This window comes from Uranotaenia lowii, chromosome 3 (assembly GCF_029784155.1).
Source record: "Uranotaenia lowii strain MFRU-FL chromosome 3, ASM2978415v1, whole genome shotgun sequence".
Lineage (NCBI taxonomy): Eukaryota > Metazoa > Arthropoda > Insecta > Diptera > Culicidae > Uranotaenia > Uranotaenia lowii.
Window position 1 is genome coordinate 60,797,033 of NC_073693.1, and position 20,375 is coordinate 60,817,407.

General features: G+C 36.1%; 2 protein-coding genes across 2 annotated transcripts; both read left to right on the plus strand.

Annotated features, from left to right (window-relative positions):
• The first annotated feature begins 3,211 nt into the window (after window positions 1-3,211).
• LOC129752235 (uncharacterized) lies at window positions 3,212-7,220 on the plus strand. The gene is made up of 4 exons (XM_055748021.1): window positions 3,212-3,361; window positions 3,543-6,395; window positions 6,767-7,114; window positions 7,176-7,220. The coding sequence occupies exons 1-4, from the start codon at window positions 3,212-3,214 to the stop codon at window positions 7,218-7,220; spliced, it is 3,396 nt and encodes a 1,131-aa protein (XP_055603996.1).
• A 230-nt stretch (window positions 7,221-7,450) lies between these two features.
• Window positions 7,451-8,716, plus strand: LOC129752236 (uncharacterized). Its single transcript, XM_055748022.1, has one exon. The coding sequence runs from the start codon at window positions 7,451-7,453 to the stop codon at window positions 8,714-8,716; it is 1,266 nt and encodes a 421-aa protein (XP_055603997.1).
• Window positions 8,717-20,375: the final 11,659 nt, after the last annotated feature.

Here is a 20,375-nt window from a genome sequence, read left to right on the forward strand (position 1 = left end):
ACTGCGAAAAAGTGTTGATTAAAAGATTATTTTCGTAATTTTTACAATTGGTAGTTTTAAAATTATAACTTTAAGAATTCTTTAAAGAATTTTCCGATATGAATATCATTTCACAAATGAAAACACGTTTTCGTTGAAGAAAATATAAAAAAAAAATCTTCAAGTTATCCACAATATCTTTACTGGGTATCTTCATATCAGCGTAAGACCCTCACCAAAATTTTAATGATTCTCATTTTGCAACATTTCCTAAACAATTATTTAAGAAAAGTGTTCTTTAATAATTGCTGTGAGTTTAAAACTGAATATACAATTATTTTTCTGAACTATTTTGCTGAATCGTTGCTCTAAAGTATCGATTTATTATTAATTCTTGTTCCAATTCTTTAATTTTAAATAAATTTAATTCTAAATAAGATCATCAAAATCATATTCTCCGGTATGAAGTTTTTGACACTTCATTTTTTTTTTGTTTTTTCTTGAATTTCGAGCACTCATACTATATTTTTTTATTTTATTTGTAACTGAATCCAAAGAAATAGTAACTAATTTGCAACGAATAATTTAAAAAATTGAAAAGTAGTTTTTTTTCATGCTCTCAAAACTTCCAAACTTTTTGTTTAATGTTTGGGTAAAATAAAAGAATATTGAATATAGAAATAATTTCTAAAAGTTAATACTATTTCAATATTTCAGTAAAAAGTCATAATCAATTTCAATTGAAACAACCAAACTTTCAGATTCAGAGTAGATTTTTTAACCCAAATTATTAAGCTGGATTTCGACTCAAAATTTTAAATATTATTGTGTAGATGAGCTAAAAACAGTATCGGAGATATAATTGGTGTGAATCCTGAAATCCAGCCGTGTTGGTCAAAAACTAGAAAAATGTCTTCCGAATGTTTAACTTGAGCCTTGTTTCCGAGAAAATAGGCAGGAATGACGCAATAGTTTTATCTCACCGGGAAAAGTTAAAACATAGGCAAGTTTTTGGAGCCTATGCTTTAAAAACTGATTTTGGAAATAAATTTCTGAACTCGATTTTTTATCAGATTTTAGCATCATCTCTAGATTCAGTAGTAGTATTTTCAGTAATTTTAGAAAATTGAACATATATCATTAGAGATGTATCGAATACTGCAAACGGCCGAATACCGACTATTAGCCCTTTTAAAGTATTCGGTGAAAGGAATATTCTTAAAATAAATAGCATAAACATGAAAAATCGTAAATAAGCTTAAAATGTGTTCAAAAGTACCGTCTGAATCACCGAAAATTCTGCGAAAAATACCATTATGAGTAATTATTCAAAACTGATAATAAAATTGATGAAAATAAATTGCATGTGGTTTTGACTTTCTTTTCTGAAATCGGCACTGCAGTCTATTTTCGAAATGATGATTATTTTATTTCATCCAACGTTTGTAGTTTTCCCTGAGGATGAGTCCAACCTAGTCTCGAAACGTTGGATGAAATAAAATAATCATCATTTCGAAAATAGACTGCAGTGCCGATTTCAGAAAAGAAAGTCAAAACCACATGTTTGTATGTATGTATGTATGTTTGACCCACCAGTAACTGATAGGTTTTTCGACCCGAGGCGGTACGGGAAGTCTCGATCGCACATTCAAATATTGTTCATGCTTAACTCATGAACAATATTTGCGGCACAACCAAGGGGTCTGTTACCACTGGCTTGGGACAGGTTTGACTCATCTCTCTCCCTTCAAACTGTTCGAAACAAATAAAGAATCCTGAAAAGATACCTAAGTACCCGATTCATGATTCCAAATTTGCCGAGATACTCCGGCTGGCTTGAACCCACAATCCATTGTATATCAGTTTTCCGCTCGTTTGATGCCCTGTCCTACCCCCCTTTAATCCCCATAAATAGAGTTAAGCTATTTTGAATATGAAATGAATAAAAAGTTATCAATTTTTTCTTATTTTTACATCTTACCTTTAAACAACTTCCCTCACTTCTTCGTACTTACCTCCCAATTTTGACTTAATAATAATGAATTTTACGCACCAAAAAGTAACGGGAGGCTTTTGATTTGATGTTAAACGATATAAATTATCATTCTTTTATATACCTAGGAATTGAACAAAAGATTTTTTTAAACAAATATCAAATATTGCAGAAAAAATATACCCATTATTTTCCTTCAATGGATCATGGAACCAATATATTTAATCTCTAGCACAACATTTTAGTATCGCGTTAACCAACGAAACTTATCGCTCAACAGAATTAAACTTTTTAAGTGATGAAAATTTGTAATATAAAATGTTAGGATTCGAGCAGTTTATCTCCCCAGAAAACACTGACATCCCTAGTATTGTTAGCCATAATTATATCAACACAACCACATACACACTGTACAGATCAACGCCAGCTGTCATGTATAGAGAGTAAGAATGATTTGAATAAAGTTAGTTAGGACGCAATCGTTACTCAGTAAGGTTCGTTTCCAAGTAATAAAGTTCGTTTCCAATTACCGGTGTGTTTTATCTGAGCCCCTCGAAAAGTGTTCACAACCAAGTTTGGTTGTCGCCTCAGCTGAGTTAGCCCGCCATCTGGTACGGAAGTTTAACGTTAAAACCGTCGCACGTCGTAAACCTGGAACGTTTAGGAATCACACAACGTCGGGGTCCAACATATTTTGGTGCCGTGACCAGGATTGTGCCGCCAAATTTCCGTCCAGATTCCCTATGAGGCTCAGACCGCCATTTTGTATGCCTATGCCATCATTGTTTGCTTTCAATACGGGTTGTTAATACCTATTGTAAAGCCGCCATCATTGTACTGAGCGCGCCAAGCAGAAATTATTTGAATACAAGGCCTTTGAAAATAAGGCATCAGCTGCTGCTATTACACCGATACGAACCAAACCGGACCAGAAGTTCATATGGACATACTCTACGCCCCAACGTGTGAAAAGATTTAAATAATACAAGGCCTATTTAATTTAGGCTTCAGGTAATTTCCTGTCCAATGCCTATAACGCGTCCAACGGGTGCCCTTTAGATCTTTTCTTTCTTTCGAGCGAATATTCATCGTCGTTGGAAATATCACCACCAAACGTGCTGCCACGCGCCGCATATTTTCGACGTTGTATCATACTATACTACGCTACATAATCGCCACGCCATCGGTAGAAGGAGCTTAAATTATATATTTCAAGGCATAATTTGCTTTGAGACAGAGATGGAGGAAGCGAATAAGAAGGAGCGTGCCACACTACGACGTTCAACACTGGTTGCCTCATTAGGAAGAGCTGACAAGTTCCTGGCCGAGTTCATCGAGGAGCGGGACAAGCTTGAGGTCGCAGTGCGATTTGGACAACCTGCGGCAACAGTTCGAAACTGTTCAGACGACGCTTGAGGAACTTGAGAGAACCGAAGCAGGTATGGCACGCAATCTGATATCTCGATCGTCCTTTGAAAAGCTTTTCTTTAAAATAAAAGCTAGGTTGCTTTCAAAAATTCCTAGCACCAACTTACCAAACGCGCATCTCCCTCTCCACAATTTCCCTCAGAATGGTTCTGGTCTTAGGGGTTTGAAGTTGCCGACAATTTCTTTACCTGAGTTCTCCGGCGATTACAAGTATTGGCGTGGTTTCTATGACACATTTTTTGCCCTGATTCACAATAATCCTGATGTCCCTGATATCCAAAAATTCCACTATCTCAAAGCAGCAGTTAAAGGTGAAGCATCTCAGTTGATCGAATCCATTGATATCAGCGCAGCAGACTACCAGTCTACGTGGGAAGCTTTAGTTGATCGATATTCGAATGACTACGTGATGAAGAAGAAGCGGTTACAAGAGCTGTTCGATGTTCCAAAAATGAAAGTTGAAACTGCCGATTCGCTGCATAGAATTGTAGACATTTTTGAAAGACACGTGAAGGCATTGAATCAAATGGGAGAGCCTACTGAACAATGGAGCACTATTTTAGAGCATATGCTTTGCAACCGTTTGCACGATGAAACTTTGAAGGCGTGGGAAGATTTTGCGTCAAATTTGACCCAACCGACATACTCAGGGCTGATAGAATTTTTGCATAGGCGAAATCGTGTATTGGAATCAATAACCGTTAATCATTCTCCTCCTTCGCAACGCTCCGCTGTGTGTAATCAAATTTCCGCTCCTATGCGATATAACTCCGGGGTTTATGCAGGCACCAATTCACTTAAATGTCATGCATGTGATCAGAGTCATCCCCTGATGAAATGTCCAACCTTTGTGAGGATGTCTCTTGAGGAAAAATTGAACGTGGTGAATTCCAAACGTCTCTGTTTCAACTGTTTTCGTCGTACCCATCAAGTGAGAAACTGTCCCAACCATGAAAGTTGTCGAATATGCCACGGCCGCCACCACTCAATGTTACATCCAGGTTATGTTAGCGAAACCGGTGAGTCTCGTCCGGCGAGAAACGTCCACTCTGTCAACATCACGAATGGCGAAGAAGAAATTGCTTCAGAGACGTCATCGTGCTTGCATGTTAATGTTGCTGGGAAATGTATTTTCATGCCTACTGCGATTGTAACTATCGTTGATTGCTATGGGAGAGAACATCTGGCTCGAGCAGTTCTTGACTGTGCATCTCAAGTCAATTTGATAAGTAGTAAGCTGGCCCAAACCCTTTGCCTGCAAAGAAAATATGTTAATTTGATTGTAAAAGGTGTTGGAGACCAACCTAAAAGAGCCAAGCATAGTGTCGCTACACAAATACGATCTCTGAAGGAAGATTTTCAAATTGACGTTGACTTTGTAATTCTTGAAAAGCTAACACCAAAACTACCGTCGCATGACATATCAGTAGATCGATGGAACGTTCCCTGCCACATACAATTAGCCGACCCACAGTTCTTCAAAAGCAAAGAGATTGATGTTTTGATAAGCAACGAACATTTCTTTTCATTATTCAAAACCACCGATAGAATTGTTCTTGGTCCATCTTTGCCAATGTTGGTCGACAGCGTATTCGGTTGGTTAGTGTGTGGAGCAGCGAATCTGGAAACGGAATCAAACTTGAAAACAGCATGTCACGTCGAGGTTATGTCACTTATTTCACTGGAGCAAGCATTGAAAAAATTTTGGATGTTAGAGGAGCCGATTGTTCGATCGAATCTCACTGCCCAAGAGAAAACATGTGAAACGCATTACACCAATCATGTTTCCCGCCAAGCAGATGGAAGGTATGTTGTACGAATGCCACGACATGATGATTTCGACAACATGATAGGGGAGTCCCGGACCAATGCCATGAAACGATTTTTTGCTACAGAAAGGCGCTTAGAGGCTGATGAAAATTTGAAAACGGCATATCATGAATTCATGCGAGAATATATTGGTTTAGGACACATGCAACAAGTAAATCCAAACTCTCCTCAATCAAACAACGTATTCTACCTCCCACACCACCCAGTTTTCAAAGAAGACAGTACCACAACGAAAACAAGAGTTGTCTTTGACGGTTCAGCAAAATCTTCATCCGGTTACTCCCTTAACGACGCTTTGTTAGTGGGTCCTGTGATACAAGATGACCTCATATCATTAATCTTACGATTTAGAACCTATCCGTTTGTTATCGTTGCCGATATAGAGAAAATGTACCGTCAAGTTCTCATCCATCCTGATGAAACTTCCCTGCAAAGAATTTTTTGGAGATTTGATAAAAATGCACCATTACAAGAATTTGAACTGTCGACTGTTACTTATGGTTTAAGCCCATCGTCTTTCCTCGCAACACGCACTCTTTTGCAATTAGCAAATGAAGATGGTCATCGATACCCTTTGGGAAAAGCTGCCTTGACCAAGGGCTTCTACATAGATGATTGTATTTATGGAGCTGAAACAATAGCTGTGACTTTGCAAACACGAGACGAGCTCATCCATCTACTAGAGAAGGGAAAATTCACTTTGCGAAAATTTGCTTCAAACAATTTCAAAATTTTAGAAGGTTTATCACCTGATAAGCTTGGCACTCGTCCCACACATCAATTTGATACGAGTGTGAAAACTTTGGGCATAGTTTGGAAGCCGGAAAAGGATATTCTGTGTTTTGATTCCCGTTTGAAACCGACTGCAGGAACGGTGACGAAACGTGCAATTCTTTCTTCGATTTCTCAGTTGTTCGATCCGCTAGGACTTGTGGCACCAATAGTCGTACGAGGCAAAATGATAATGCAGCAAATTTTTCTACTTTCTTGTGGTTGGGACGACGAAGTTTCCGAATCGATCAAAGAAAAGTGGCAGCAATATGTAGATGAACTTCCCAAACTGCAGCAATTCCATCTGAACCGATTAGTTTTACTTCCTGGCTCTGAAATCCAATTACACACCTTCACCGATGCTTCAGAGATGGCGTATGGATGCTGCATTTATGTGAGATCAACTGATTCCCAAGGAAATGTATCTGTTCATTTAATTGGGATTGGGCCTGCTAAAAAGAATAAAGCCTGCTCTTTACTCTTACACAGATTTCCATAAGAATGACAGCTAATCGGAGTGAAATTGGAGTGAAGGCTATTTCTCTCTCTGTTTAACACACGAGAAATCGTATACCGGGACTGCGAGCGCGCCCATCGCCCATAGCTGCTAAATCCCGACTAGCTCCACTACGAAGGGTAACACTCCCACGATTAGAGTTATGTGCTGCTGAAACCGGTGCACATCTATTTACAGCTGTGAAAAGGGCCTTGGCAATTCAGATATCGGAATCCTTCTTTTGGTCAAACTCCATGGTAACTCTGCAGTGGCTCAGGGCACCTCCCAACACTTGGAAGACTTTTGTGGCCAACAGAGTTTCAGAGATCCAAACTGAAACTCAGGGTTCTCGTTGGGATCACGTTCCTGGAAAAACTAACCCGGCTGACCTAGTATCGAGAGGTCAAAACATTGATAAATTCATCGAAAGTTCACTGTGGAAATATGGTCCTCATTGGCTCACATTATCTAGAGACAAATGGCCGATATCGAGCATTCCTGAGTATCCAGAAAACGGAACCGAACGTAGAAAGCAGTTTGTAGTTGCCACTGTTAATTGTTCTACCTCTTACACTCCAATCTTCACCAACTTCAAAAGTCTGAACCGACTCACACGAGTAGTAACTTACTGTTTCCGCTTTTTCCGAAATACAAAAAATAAAACTCGCACACAACCAGATCCCCACGCTTCACAAGACCAACAGCTTCTTCCTGACGAATTAGCAGCAACACGTCTTCGTCTTTTGCATCTAGCTCAATCAGATGGATTCCGCGACGAAATAAAGGAGCTCCAATATGGTAGAACCCTATCGAAACATTCCAAAATTCGAAAACTCAGCCCCTTTGTTGATGAAGATGGAGTACTTCGCGTGGGAGGGAGATTGCGCTTATCAGATTTGCCATACCATTTTAAACACCCCGCACTTTTACCCAACTTTCACCCTTATACGATCATGATTGCCAAATTCTATCACTTCAAACTTATACATGGTGGAATCCGAGTTACTCTGGCTGCAATGCGTGAAAAATACTGGCCGATCAACGGAAGAAGAACGATTCGGAATGTGATGCGAAACTGCTTTAGATGCGCCCGAGCTAGTCCCGCTCCAGAGAATCAACAAACTGGCCAACTACCCGCACATCGAGTGACACCGCAGAGACCTTTTGCAGTGACAGGAGTGGATTTTGCCGGCCCGGTCTACCTAAAACCTGCGCATAAACGAGCGGCTGCGACTAAGGCGTACATATGTATCTTCGTGTGTTTCGTAACAAAGGCGGTACACATCGAGCTAGTAAGCAACTTGGCATCATCTGGTTTCCTGGCTACATTTCGTCGATTCGTTGGCCGTCGTGGCCCACCAGCGCACGTTTATTCCGATAATGGCAGGAACTTCTTAGGAGTCAAAAATGAACTGGAGGCCATTCAAAAACTAAACGCGACCGACACAGAATCATTTTTTGATTACTGTGCAACGGAAGGTATAAGCTGGCATCTCAACCCACCTAAAGCAGCACACTTTGGTGGTCTCTGGGAAGCTGCAGTAAAGGTATGCAAGAAGCAGATGTACCGACAGTTAGGTGATTCCAAACTAAGCTTCGAAGATCTAACAACCATTTTGGTGCAAATCGAGGCCAGTATGAATTCCCGCCCATTAGTCCAAATGTCCGAGGATCCTAACGATTTCGCTTGTTTGACCCCTGGGCATTTTCTCATCGGCGACCTTATGGGATCTGTTCCAGAATTTGATATTCGTGATGTTCCGATTAATCTCCTCGACCATAACCAACACCTGCAGCGGATGTATCAGAACTTTTGGCACAACTGGAGAACCGAGTATCTTCAAGAGATGCAGCGTGAAACGAAAACTTGTGATCCTAACACAAATTTGCAGCCTGGGCGTCTGGTGGCCATTGTCGACGAGTTTCAGATTCCTGTGAAATGGCCACTTGGAAGAATCGTTTCCGTACATCCCGGCGAAGATGGATTGATTCGAGTTGTTACTCTCAAAACAGCCAAGGGTTTTGTGAAACGTCCTGTGACGAAGGTATGCTTGCTTCCACAAGAAACCCCTGAAGAAGCTTCCGCACTGAATGCAAACGTCGCACCAAGGAAAGAGAATCCAGCCAACGGAGAAATCCTGCCATCCAACGAAGAAATCCTGCCATCCAACGAAGAAAATCCAGCCGACAACGATGCAGCAGCCAAAGATGTCCAGTAGAGTGAAATGCGATGTTCATTTGTTTATGTTTTCAATTCTTGTATTAGTGAAATAAGTTTTATGGCAGCAGTTCACATTGAATGTAATTCTTTGAACTAGGTAGGCTAAAATATTGAAATGATGTATTTCAAGGTGGGGACGATGTTAGGATTCGAGCAGTTTATCTCCCCAGAAAACACTGACATCCCTAGTATTGTTAGCCATAATTATATCAACACAACCACATACACACTGTACAGATCAACGCCAGCTGTCATGTATAGAGAGTAAGAATGATTTGAATAAAGTTAGTTAGGACGCAATCGTTACTCAGTAAGGTTCGTTTCCAAGTAATAAAGTTCGTTTCCAATTACCGGTGTGTTTTATCTGAGCCCCTCGAAAAGTGTTCACAACCAAGTTTGGTTGTCGCCTCAGCTGAGTTAGCCCGCCATCTGGTACGGAAGTTTAACGTTAAAACCGTCGCACGTCGTAAACCTGGAACGTTTAGGAATCACACAACGTCGGGGTCCAACATAAAATTTATCAGATCTTTTCACATAATCCACAGTAGCTTAAATCTTCAGCCGTACGAAAAAAAAATCGTTAAATTGGAAAAGCCTGAAAATTTGCTCAAAACTACCTTTTGAAATTAGAAGCTTTTTGAGCAGAAGATTAAGCTATGAAGAAATTTGTCTTGTACAATATGTTATGAATAATTTTTCAATATTTCATATAATTTTGAAAAATTGCAAGGCTTATATTAAAAGATATTATGAATTATGATTTTAACTGCCCTGTTTTGTTTGAAAATTTATGTTTTGATTGACATGATACGAAAAAACGGTATTGAAAAAATGAAAACAGATACTCATCTTTGATTTAAACTAGGCAACGCGTCTTTGATGCAACGCTCGTCTGGTAGAAAAAACTGGGTTGGTCCGGAGGACGTAGCGCTAGCCCCAGCAATTCTGTCGCTTTGAATAATATGTATTCGTTTTTGAATGTTTTCACACACCATTTCACTAAACTACTAACCTTCACGCACATCAGTTTAAATGTCACACAACTTAATGTAATAAAAACAATTTGAAATCCTATTTTGAGAATTAATTTTCGGAAATTTCTGGACGAAAACGAAAACGCGTCCGTCACTCAAAAGTCATGGCTTACTCCTCAGAAAGTCAAAACCACATCAACAAAAACCAGTCGAAATCTGAACAAAATAAATTTCATTTTTTGCACAGAAAACAAACAATGCGTGAACAACTGCACTCACATACATACGCAGATAAGGCGAGCCTCTTACAGGTTTGGAGCAAAAGTACTAATCAAAGCAGGTAAAAAACACTATTTTTTGAGATTTTTACAGAATTTGAAACATAACTGACATCAAGCAATAATCCAAGTTTCACATTTTTAATGTAATTTTTTATTACCATAAAATCCCCATAATTGAAATTTATTTTTATAATTTTAATCATTATTTGGTCTCAGAACAACTTTATCGTAACCATTTCTTACTTAATTAACTTAATTTTGAAAGTTTTGAATTATTAAATGGATTTTTTTTTATAAAAACTATTGATCATTATTAAAATTGTTTAATTGTGATAACGGCTCGAAAAGTATGACGCCCTTCGAGCCAAAGGAGTATAAGTGCATAAAAGCTAATAAAAGACGAAAATATCATAGTAAACGAGCCTTCGAAAGAAAAATAAATAATTTATTTAAAAAAAAATTATTTTAAGAAAACATATTTTTAATTTTATGTGTTAGGCCATTTTCCATATATTTATCTAAAATTTGTATTTTTTTTTCAGTCGTACAGAAGTATTTAAATAAAAATTCTAAAAATCTGAAATATTACCAAATTATGAAGAATCGTTTTATATCAATAATTTTTACTACGTCGAGGCAAATTCAATCAAAGCTAATTTTAGGTGGACATCCGGGGAAGGGGGGTAGGGGTTGCCAAATATCCACACTTGTGCACGGAGAGGGAAAAGGGGGAAAAATCTCTTTTTTTTTTTGTCCACGTGGTATCTGAACGGTCCCAAAGGTAATTTAACACTTATAAAGGTTTTTTAACTTCTCAAAAGGGTCGAGATATGTTGATCCATCAAACATGGAGCAAAAACGATATGCAATAACTTGTTAGAGAACAAAGTTATGGTCGAAACAAGTTTGCAGGTACTTATTGAACACATCGTCTTTTTGGTGAACATTATCAAAAAATGATCAAACTATAGCTAAAGTTTTAACGAAGTTAGTCTGAAAAAACATTTTCACTAAATATCCAAAAAACCTTAAAAAACTCATCATCATTAAAGATAATTTATCAGATTAACGAACGTAGTTTGATGACAGAGATACGCACGAAATTAAATTGCATGTTTCGCATGATACCAAACTTTTTGCCGATACACCATACTGAGGGGTTAGCTAAAACTTTTGATAGTTAACTTAAATAGCTATTTTATCATTTTTATCTATTTAAGGCACTATGCAAATTTTAGCACAAAATTTAAAGAAATGTGTTTTGATATTTAAAAAAGATTCAAATGCAACTCAAATTTTTGAATTCGGTCCTCCCAACCCTGAACTGATCGGGTTTGAATATAAAGTGCGATTTTTCGGAAATTTTCCAACTTTAAACAAAGCTTAAATCATGTTAAGTTAACATATACATTTTGTCAATAACCTGAAGATGATTCTTAGCACCTATCCTCAACTGCCAAGCCAAATAATCGAGAACCCGACAGCAGAAAGTTTAAATATTTTTTTCATCGACCGAACAGATCAACCTCGCGTAGAGAGGATCTTCCCAGCCGTAAACTGGAATCGAGTGTGGAGCAATATTTCATCGTCTCGCCTATCAACGAGCGTGAGATCACTGCTCTACGTATGGACCAACCAAAAAATAGCCCATCGTCAACTATTGTACACACAACGGCGTGTGCCCGACGAAAACTGCGAGTTTTGTGGCCAGGTAGAGACAGTGGAACACAAATTTTTTTCATGCCATCGAGTGAGAGCCGGCGCGCGCTTGCTCCAACAGAAGATCAACTTGTTGTTCAACGATCATCAAATAGTTTTTGTTAATGATCTTATCACACCGCTGCTTGATAGAGTAGGGCTTGCAAAACGCAATGCAATATTGAAACTTTTAGCGAAATTTATTAATTTTATAAATGAAAGCAACAATGTAGTAGATGTAGATGCATTAGAATTCCACTTGACAATTGAATGATAGCAACATGTACATAAACTTAAACTGAACAATAAATGATTGAAAAGAAAAAAAAAAAAATAACATAAAGTCTGCTTCATTTAATATTGGAACAAATTCTTTTGCTCATTGTGGCGCTCCTAGTGGACGGATTTGGAAACTTTTTTCACCCACGTGTCGGGAAATTCATTACCTTTCACCATGTTTTTATGTCATAACACCAAACGATAGCATTTTGTAAACAACCGCCATGGAAGCCGAACGGAGAGATCAAATTGTGCACAGTTTTCTTGAAAATCCATTGTTGTCGGCATCGAAGCTAGCTAAACAGCTTAAAATGCCCAGAAATACCGTATGGCGTGTTATCAAGCAGTACAAGGAAACATTGACGAAGGCTCGGAAGCCGCATTCGAAGCGTCGGAGTGGAACTGTCGACCGGAAACTGCGTGGGAAAGTCATCAAGACCGTCAAGAGGAATCCCAATCTTTCAGACCGCGATTTGGCCAATAAGTTCCAGGCCGCTCACAGTACGGTGCGACGAATTCGTCTCCGGGAAGGAATAAGGTCATTCCGAGCCAGCAAACAGCCAAATCGGACGCTGAAGCAGAACAATATGGCCAGAATCCGTGCTCGAAAGCTGTACGACCAAGTGCTGACCAAGTTCGACGGATGTAAAGTCTGCTTCATTTAATATTGGAACACAAACAATTGCGTGTAGTTCAGTCATTTATTAACGAATTCATAATTTGTTTTTCATACAAATGTAGCATTTTCTTTACTCTTTCATAAAAAAAATTAAAAAAATTATTCATTGCTGTTTCGAAGAAATTCTCGTACTCGTACTCGTAAGAAAACTGTGCACAATTTGATCTCTCCGTTCGGCTTCCATGGCGGTTGTTTACAAAAAAATACATGGTGAAAGGTAATGAATTTCCCGACACGTGGGTGATAAATGTTTCCAAATCCGTCCACTAGGAGCGCCACAATGAGCAAAAGAATTTGTTCCAATATTAAATGAAGCAGACTTTACGAAGAAGGTTTTGCTCATCGACTTTAGAATGAGATCAAAAGAAATGCAATATGTCATAAGATGACTGAGATATGGCCAAACAAATTAGCTTTTATTTGAGGGGCTGATCAGAAACTTATGGCCAGCAGCGTATATGGTCAGCAAATTCGAAATCAACGCTGTAAGTACCTCAACAAAAGTTATTTGGTGAAATTTGGTCCAGCGAATTGCAAGTTAAAGCTACTTTAGTTCGGTGGACTCACTTTTTTCAATTTTAAGCTATTAAGTGATTAATAAATTCTTTTATTGAAACCCCCCACGGAGTGGAAAAATTTGAGAATTCGAAAGTACACCTGCTAGGAAAAGTTCTTAGTTTTTATATAAAATCCTGCGTTTGTGATAATTTTGTAACGGTTTTTTGCCGCTGGGGGGGGGGTGATCACCCCGATCACCCCCCCCCCCCCCCCCCATAGGACCGCGCCTGAGTGGTTGATACATGATATGTGATTATTAAACTTTTTTTTTTTTTAACAATGTATTTAATTCAAACGGCTCATACACTGGGTTTAAAGGAGCCAAAATCAGTTTTTATTACGTTTTATAGTTATTCTCTAGTAAATACTATTGTACATAGCAGATAGAAAAGTAAAAGTATTAAAGACGTAGATCGATAGATTTAAAGAATAGGTAAAGTTCAGACATATATACTAAGTCCATCGCGGCCAACACATCTCTTACCGGTACATAAGGTTGTTTTTCCTGGGCCTTAAGGGAATCAATTAAACTCGTTCTGGCTATAATATGAATCTCACATGACCAAACCACATGTTCGATGTCTTCGTAACCTTGGCCACAGTTACAGAGATTGCTGTTAGCCAGATTTACACGATAGAGTAAAGCGTTCAAGGAACAGTGATTGGACATGAGTCGTGAAAATGTTCGTATAAAATCACGACTCAAGTTCAAACACTTGAACCATGGTTTAAGGCTTACCTGTGGGATAATTGAGTGGAGCCACCGACCCAACTCACCTTCTCTCCATTTACGCTGCCAGTTGGCGAGAACATTTATGCGGACTAAAAAGAAAAATTCATCGAAGGCAATTTCACGTTGATAAACTTCACCCTCAAGCGCGCCTATCTTCGCCAAAGCGTCAGCTTTCTCATTTCCAATTATGAAGCAATGTGAAGGGACCCAAACAAAGGTGATGTAAAAGCCGCGTCTACATAAATTACTCAAACAATTTTGTATTTTTCCTAGAAAGAATGGAGAGTGTTTCCCTGGTCTTAAAGAACGAATGGCTTCAACAGAACTGAGGCTGTCTGTTACAATATAGTAATGTTCAATGGGACGTAGAGCGACGTTCTCCAGTGCCCAATGAATTGCCCCTAATTCCACAATATACACTGAGCACGGAGACTGAAGACTATAAGATGCTTTCGAAATTTCATTGAACACTCCAAATCCTGTAGAGTTATTTATCAATGATCCATCAGTTAAGTACACTTTTTCAGAGTTGATGTGTCCATACTTAGCACTGAAAATTCTTTTAACTTTTTTCCATCTAAAAAAATCATCATCTCAAGAGGTCTCTTCTAAAAAGGACATCACTTTTCACCGATAAGGCCGATAAATAAAAGTAACGAAATTATTTATAGTTTTTAAAATCAGTTAATTTTAATATGTTTGATAATTCTGAGTTTCCTGTTTCAATTTGAAACCATCCGGAGTCCCAGAGTTATCAAGTTTTCTGTTCAACTTTCGGAATCCAGATGCGGAATAGAGCAAAATTTTTGATTGTCTTGCTAGAAACCGTTCGTAGTCTATTATTTCCAAGTACTTGGAGGATGACTATTTCTTTGTAGGTTGAATATTTCACCATCTCGAACATTGATCGGCTCTGAAAATTTATAAATTTATGAAACTTAATTAAAAAGTTGTACCGAATAATAACCTTTTCAACTACTAGGCCAAACGAATATTCGGCCGAATTTTCGGTTGAATATTCTGTCGAGTTTCCAATCAAAATGCAATAGCGATTATTTAAATTTCCTTTTAATTCTTTCATCTTAATGCTGCTCATTTTTGGAGTCGATTTTTTTTAACCAGATGATGATCACAAGCTCTTTTTCTAGAAAAGGTCTCTCCGGTTTTCAAAACGTCACCAATAACTGAAAGAACATCAGGTGACTTGTCGCTTCAAGGGCCTTTATCGCCATAGAGAACGAGTTTCTGTGAAATCTGAAAAAAAAAACAGTGGCCAAGCAATTTGTTTGATATCAAATAAGTTTTAAGTCGAATTTAAGCGATCTTAAACTTAAAGCATAACATACTTTCTAACATACGGTCGGGCAATTTAGGACGAATCTTTGAAAAATTTGTAATAAGAAAGTCAAAGAAAATAATTTGAAATTCATAGTTTTAATTAAATCAAGGAGCATTTTTTAGATCCTATCTAAGAATTAAAAAACATACATGTTTAGCTTGTTTTTTTTAACTCGTTTTTGATCACAAGATCTGAAAATTTAAAAATGAGAGATTTTTATTTGATTCAGTAAATAATTTGATTTTACCCGGGTAAAATCCAGATTGTTTTCAACAATATCTGGACATCCAAGTCAGATTTGACTTATCTGAATTTTTTTGTTGGATAAATTAAGCAAATTTGGAACAAACAATAATCAGAGTATAAAACTAATTACAGTGAAAGATACACCGATACACTCAAGATGTTTTGCTGGAACCATTAATTTTTGATAATTGTGTAGTTTTTTTAACATTACTTTTCGATATTTAATATGTTGTCCAAAATCTCTTGAAAACTTTGACAATAAAGTAACGTAAAAATTTTAAAGTTATATATTCAGCCTGTTCGGCCGGTGACTGATTTTTACCTATGATTTTCTGCCCAACAATGCACGAATAAATAAAATTAGAACAAATTAGGTTTGTTACTATTTGATTATCCATATTTAAGTATGTTCACATTAAAAGATTTCATATTGAATCGTAATTTTAGAAACTTGGTCCTAAACCTAAAAAGTGAGCTAATTGTCATAATGAAATCTCAAGTAACAAAATATGAAATTCGCTTACATCTATGGTTAAAATCTTTGAAATTGTTCAAGAGTCTGGTAGATCAAACTTATTTGCTGTTAGCATGAAATAAGTTTTTTTTTTGGGTAAGCCTTCAATTTCATTAAAAAAAAACTCACCCTATGGTCAAATTATACAAGCCAATCTTCCAAACTTATTTGTAAATTTAAAATTTTAACTTTTTAAGAAAATAAATCAAATATTTAAAAAAAATAGTAGTTAAAAATTTTATGGATCAAACTTGCATTATGCAAACTTTAACCAAATTTATGATTTTAGTTTGAAATTTGGCTTTTGATTAAACTACAATATTGAGATTTTAAAATAATACACTGAGAAAGTATAGAATTTTGTGAATATCAGATACATGTTTCCTAAACAGAAAAGATTTTTCTTAAGGAATCAATTCCAAGATAAAAATCTTGTGGATGATTTTTATAAATATAATAAGGATTTTTTTATAAATTAAAAAAAACTTAGAAAATTTTTCATATACCTTTCACCTTATATTTGTAATTTCCAACTGAATTCTGCGTACAAACCAATTTGACTAAAATTTTGCTATCTGGAAACTGAATTGATAAGTAAATTTTTAAGTTAATGAATTTTCAAATTTTTCAACAAAATTATGTTGATTTTAAAACTCATTTACAAGCTAAATCTTTTCCTAAATTTTGAATTTGTATTCTGAATCTCAATTCTGAACCTGAATGCAATAATTGAACATCGAATATGTTTCCAAATTTCTATAGCTTTCCTGAAATATTAAAAAAAATACAATTTCCGAATCCTAATTCCAGATAAGAATTTTATGAGCCAAGCTTTAGAGCCCTCATTTATGAAACTTTTATTGGAATTCCGTAGTTCTGGTTTGATCTAAATTCAGTATTCAAATAATTTATTTTAATCCTGTATTGTACATCTGAAGTGGAAAATGAATATCAGCTGATGAATCTGAATCTGAGTTTTAAATTTTGGATAACCACTTGAAAGCATGAAATATTTGAATTTTGTTTAAGAATTAAGTTAAAGAACTTCGAATTTGAAAACCTATAAAAATATTCGAAAAACTATTTATCATCAAAATAATTTAAATGCATATGATTTTAAAAAAATATGATTCAAATTTGATATGAAATGCATTCATTTTCAATTTCTTATGATTATTCGAACTGAAAAACAAAAATCCGGAACTGGATACAGAATCCAAAATATGAAAATAGAAACACAATTTTTGTTATGAAAATATTGAAACAGAACCTCTAAAATGGGTTTTATTTAAGTTAAAATTTAACATTCGGTCCTGAATTTCTATGAACAAGTGAGAATATTTTTAAAAACTGTAGCAGAATTTTGAACTTGGGATGGATTTTTGAGGTTTTGGCAGAAGTTTTTAGGCTAGATTCTTACTCTTGAGGTAGAATTCACCTAGAAAAAGGTAAAATAAAAATGGTTAAGCTCACTTCGTGAAATGTTTAATTTAACCTGAATTGAGCAGAATTAATAAGTAAAATTTTCCTAGAAAAAAGGGTGAATCCAAAAAAGGTACTTTCAACCTCTTCGAAGTAACACTTACCTCGTAGCGAGGTGAAATTGACCTCGATTGAGCTAAATAAATCTGTACAATTCACCTAGAAAAAAGGTAACTATTTTCAAAAATATAGATCAATAAACGTCGAGATTGAGCAGTTGTTCCATTGAGAAACAAGCTTTTCAGTCATGCGCAAAATGTGAAAATCGGAACAGAACGGTTAATGTAGCTTAAACTTCATTCAGTTGTGCTATAAATATCATTAACTTTTCTTCCATTACAGATTGGCCCAGTAAGTTTCGAAGTGTTTTCCACATCACTCCGGAACAGCCATTGAATAATTATATTTTCCCCAGTTGCCTGATGAGTCAAACGGATAATAAAATGAAGAACCTTTTTGCTATGTGAAAGAAAAAAGTGTAAAATTTACTGAGAAAGATGGATTAAAAAAATCAACTCCACTTCTCGGTAAATTTTTTTTTTGTTCTCTTTGTAGTCTGCTGATTCAATTTCACGAAGCATGAAGGACAATGCTTCCTTCTATGTGGGAAAAATCTACACCATTAAATTTTACCAATCGTAAGTAATTGTACTTACGCTCTTATTTATGTAACAGACTGTATAAGATCTAGTGATCGATTTTTTTTACTTTTTTATGAAAATGATAAATTTGGAAAAATCAAACAAAAGATGTGAGAAACTACGTCACCGTTGTTTTTAAATCATTGAAAAGAAACTTTATTATATTATATTAACCTTTAAAAGCATAGTCTTGATTTAAATCAACACTGATCAAAATCCAAATATCTCGGAAACGCGTGGATATTTTTGAGTGATGGTCTGAAAAAAAGCTTTAGAGATTTAAGAAATAAACACATGTTTTTTTTATTACAATTTTTCAATGTATTTGTCAGGTATGCGAAAAAATTGCAAACATCAAATTAAGTTTTTTTTTCTTTGAAAAAAGTTGTTTTTGAAAACTAGTTGATATTTCTTCAGATTTGCCAATTTTTTTTACATTTTCTAACCTCAATCTAACCTACACCCAAATGACAAGGTTTGGTAGAAATTTGCAGAATCGTATTAAAATGAAATCAGAATTAAAAGATAAATCAACTTGGGTGGGCCATAACTTCAAACTTCTTAATTGTGTTATTCGAATAAAAATGTCATTATTTCATTGAATCAATAACTGCTATTCTCATTTTAAAAAGGCATGCATTTAAGAGTTGAGAATAATGTTTTTTTTCTTCATAGTCATCAGTGTATGGTTAAACTTTGAAAAAGTATCAAAACAGGTTGAATTTTCCAATAGATTGTTGTAATATTATAGGCACTCCTCTGAAATTGCACTATTTAAAAACCACAAACAACAGTTCCTGGGAGTGCCCCAAAGTTCCTGTGAATGTAAATCATGCGTTGGCAATCAGCTCGGTTTATCTTCCATGAAACAAAAACACTTTTCGGAGGCCGTGGAAATAATTTCGTGGAAAATTTATTACAACCCCGCCGGGTTTCCCGGATTCCGAGGAAATCTGAGAAGCCATTTGTTGGTTTGGTTGCTTTCTGGCTGTTTCGTTTCCGTTTCCGCGGCCGCTTTTGCTTTTGTTGCGGTGTCATTTTATCGGATGACTATTTTCAATTGATCAAGGGGTCGAAACGTTGACAATTATTCGGGGACGCAGATTTACTGCAGCTGAGTGGTGATAATTATTTTGGTGAGTGCCGGTTTCCTTCATATTTTTTTTTATTTTTTGACTCATTGTTGGCTCTTCTCTTTAGCTGAACTTTAAAATGGAACGAAAAAAAACCTTGAAAATTGAATTGGAAGTGACAAGATGGCAAAAGTGATTCACGAGAATTGAATATAATTAACATGTCAATATTTCATTTCATGTGCAGCGGATGTCACCGGATTTTTTTTGTTTTGGATGAAAACCGAGAAGGAAATGAAAAATGGCCAATCGTTTCAAATTTGATAAATCACACAATTTGATCATGTATTGGTTTGCTAGGAAGAAACACATTTTATTGAAAAAATTAGATTCGATTGATATGAAAACTAAATCATTCGCGATTTTGTTCTTGTTCACAAAGAAGGGTTTTTAAAGACTTCGAATAGCTCAACGATGTCACCAAAGCTCGAGGGTGATGGCAAAAATTGTTATATGTATATGGATTTCCATAAAAAAATCAAACAATCTTAAAATGTTTTCCTAAAAAATTTTTTTTAAACGTCAAAAAAAATTAAAATTTTCAAATCGAAATTGTTACACCCGTCACCATACAAAGTTTTGCCATTTTAGCAAGGCCGGATTAAAGGGGGGGCAAAAGGGGCAATTGCCCCCGGGCCCCCCGGCTTAGGGGGGCCCCCCGAGGGAAAAAAAGTTTTAACATTACTTTAATCATACTACTACAAATCCATGACAAGAAATCAAAACTAGAAAATCGGAATGAAAACTTGAAATATAAAAACCCACATGGCCCACAGACCCACATGAAAAAAATATCTAGATTAGTTTTTGTCTTAAAAAGTTAAGGGGCCCCCTAGAGTAAGCAGTGAAGGAGCTCTCTCACATTTTGCGAGCTGAGAATATCAAAATTTTTGGAAAAAAACCGAATTCGAAAAAAAATTAAGAAGAATATGAGGCAAAACACCTCAAATTTACATTTTTCATCGAAACATATCAGTTACGATATTCTTTACAGAACAGGTAAAATAAAAAAAACATCTCCTCATTTTCATTACATTCAAACGTTTGCACAAAAATAATGTTTGTTGTTACGTTAAGTTTCCAAGTTATGGTTTACTGCA

What these genes read in the sequence shown, in the direction of transcription:
- LOC129752235 (XM_055748021.1), top strand. Translation starts at nt 3,212, where the DNA reads ATGGAGGAAGCGAATAAGAAGGAGCGTGCCACACTACGACGTTCAACA. An exon ending in CGTATGGATGCTGCATTTAT is followed by an intron (nt 6,396 to 6,766) that starts GTGAGATCAACT and finishes GTAACTCTGCAG; the next exon opens with TGGCTCAGGGCACCTCCCAA. An exon ending in GTCTGAACCGACTCACACGA is followed by an intron (nt 7,115 to 7,175) that starts GTAGTAACTTAC and finishes GCACACAACCAG; the next exon opens with ATCCCCACGCTTCACAAGAC.
- LOC129752236 (XM_055748022.1), top strand. Translation starts at nt 7,451, where the DNA reads ATGATTGCCAAATTCTATCACTTCAAACTTATACATGGTGGAATCCGA.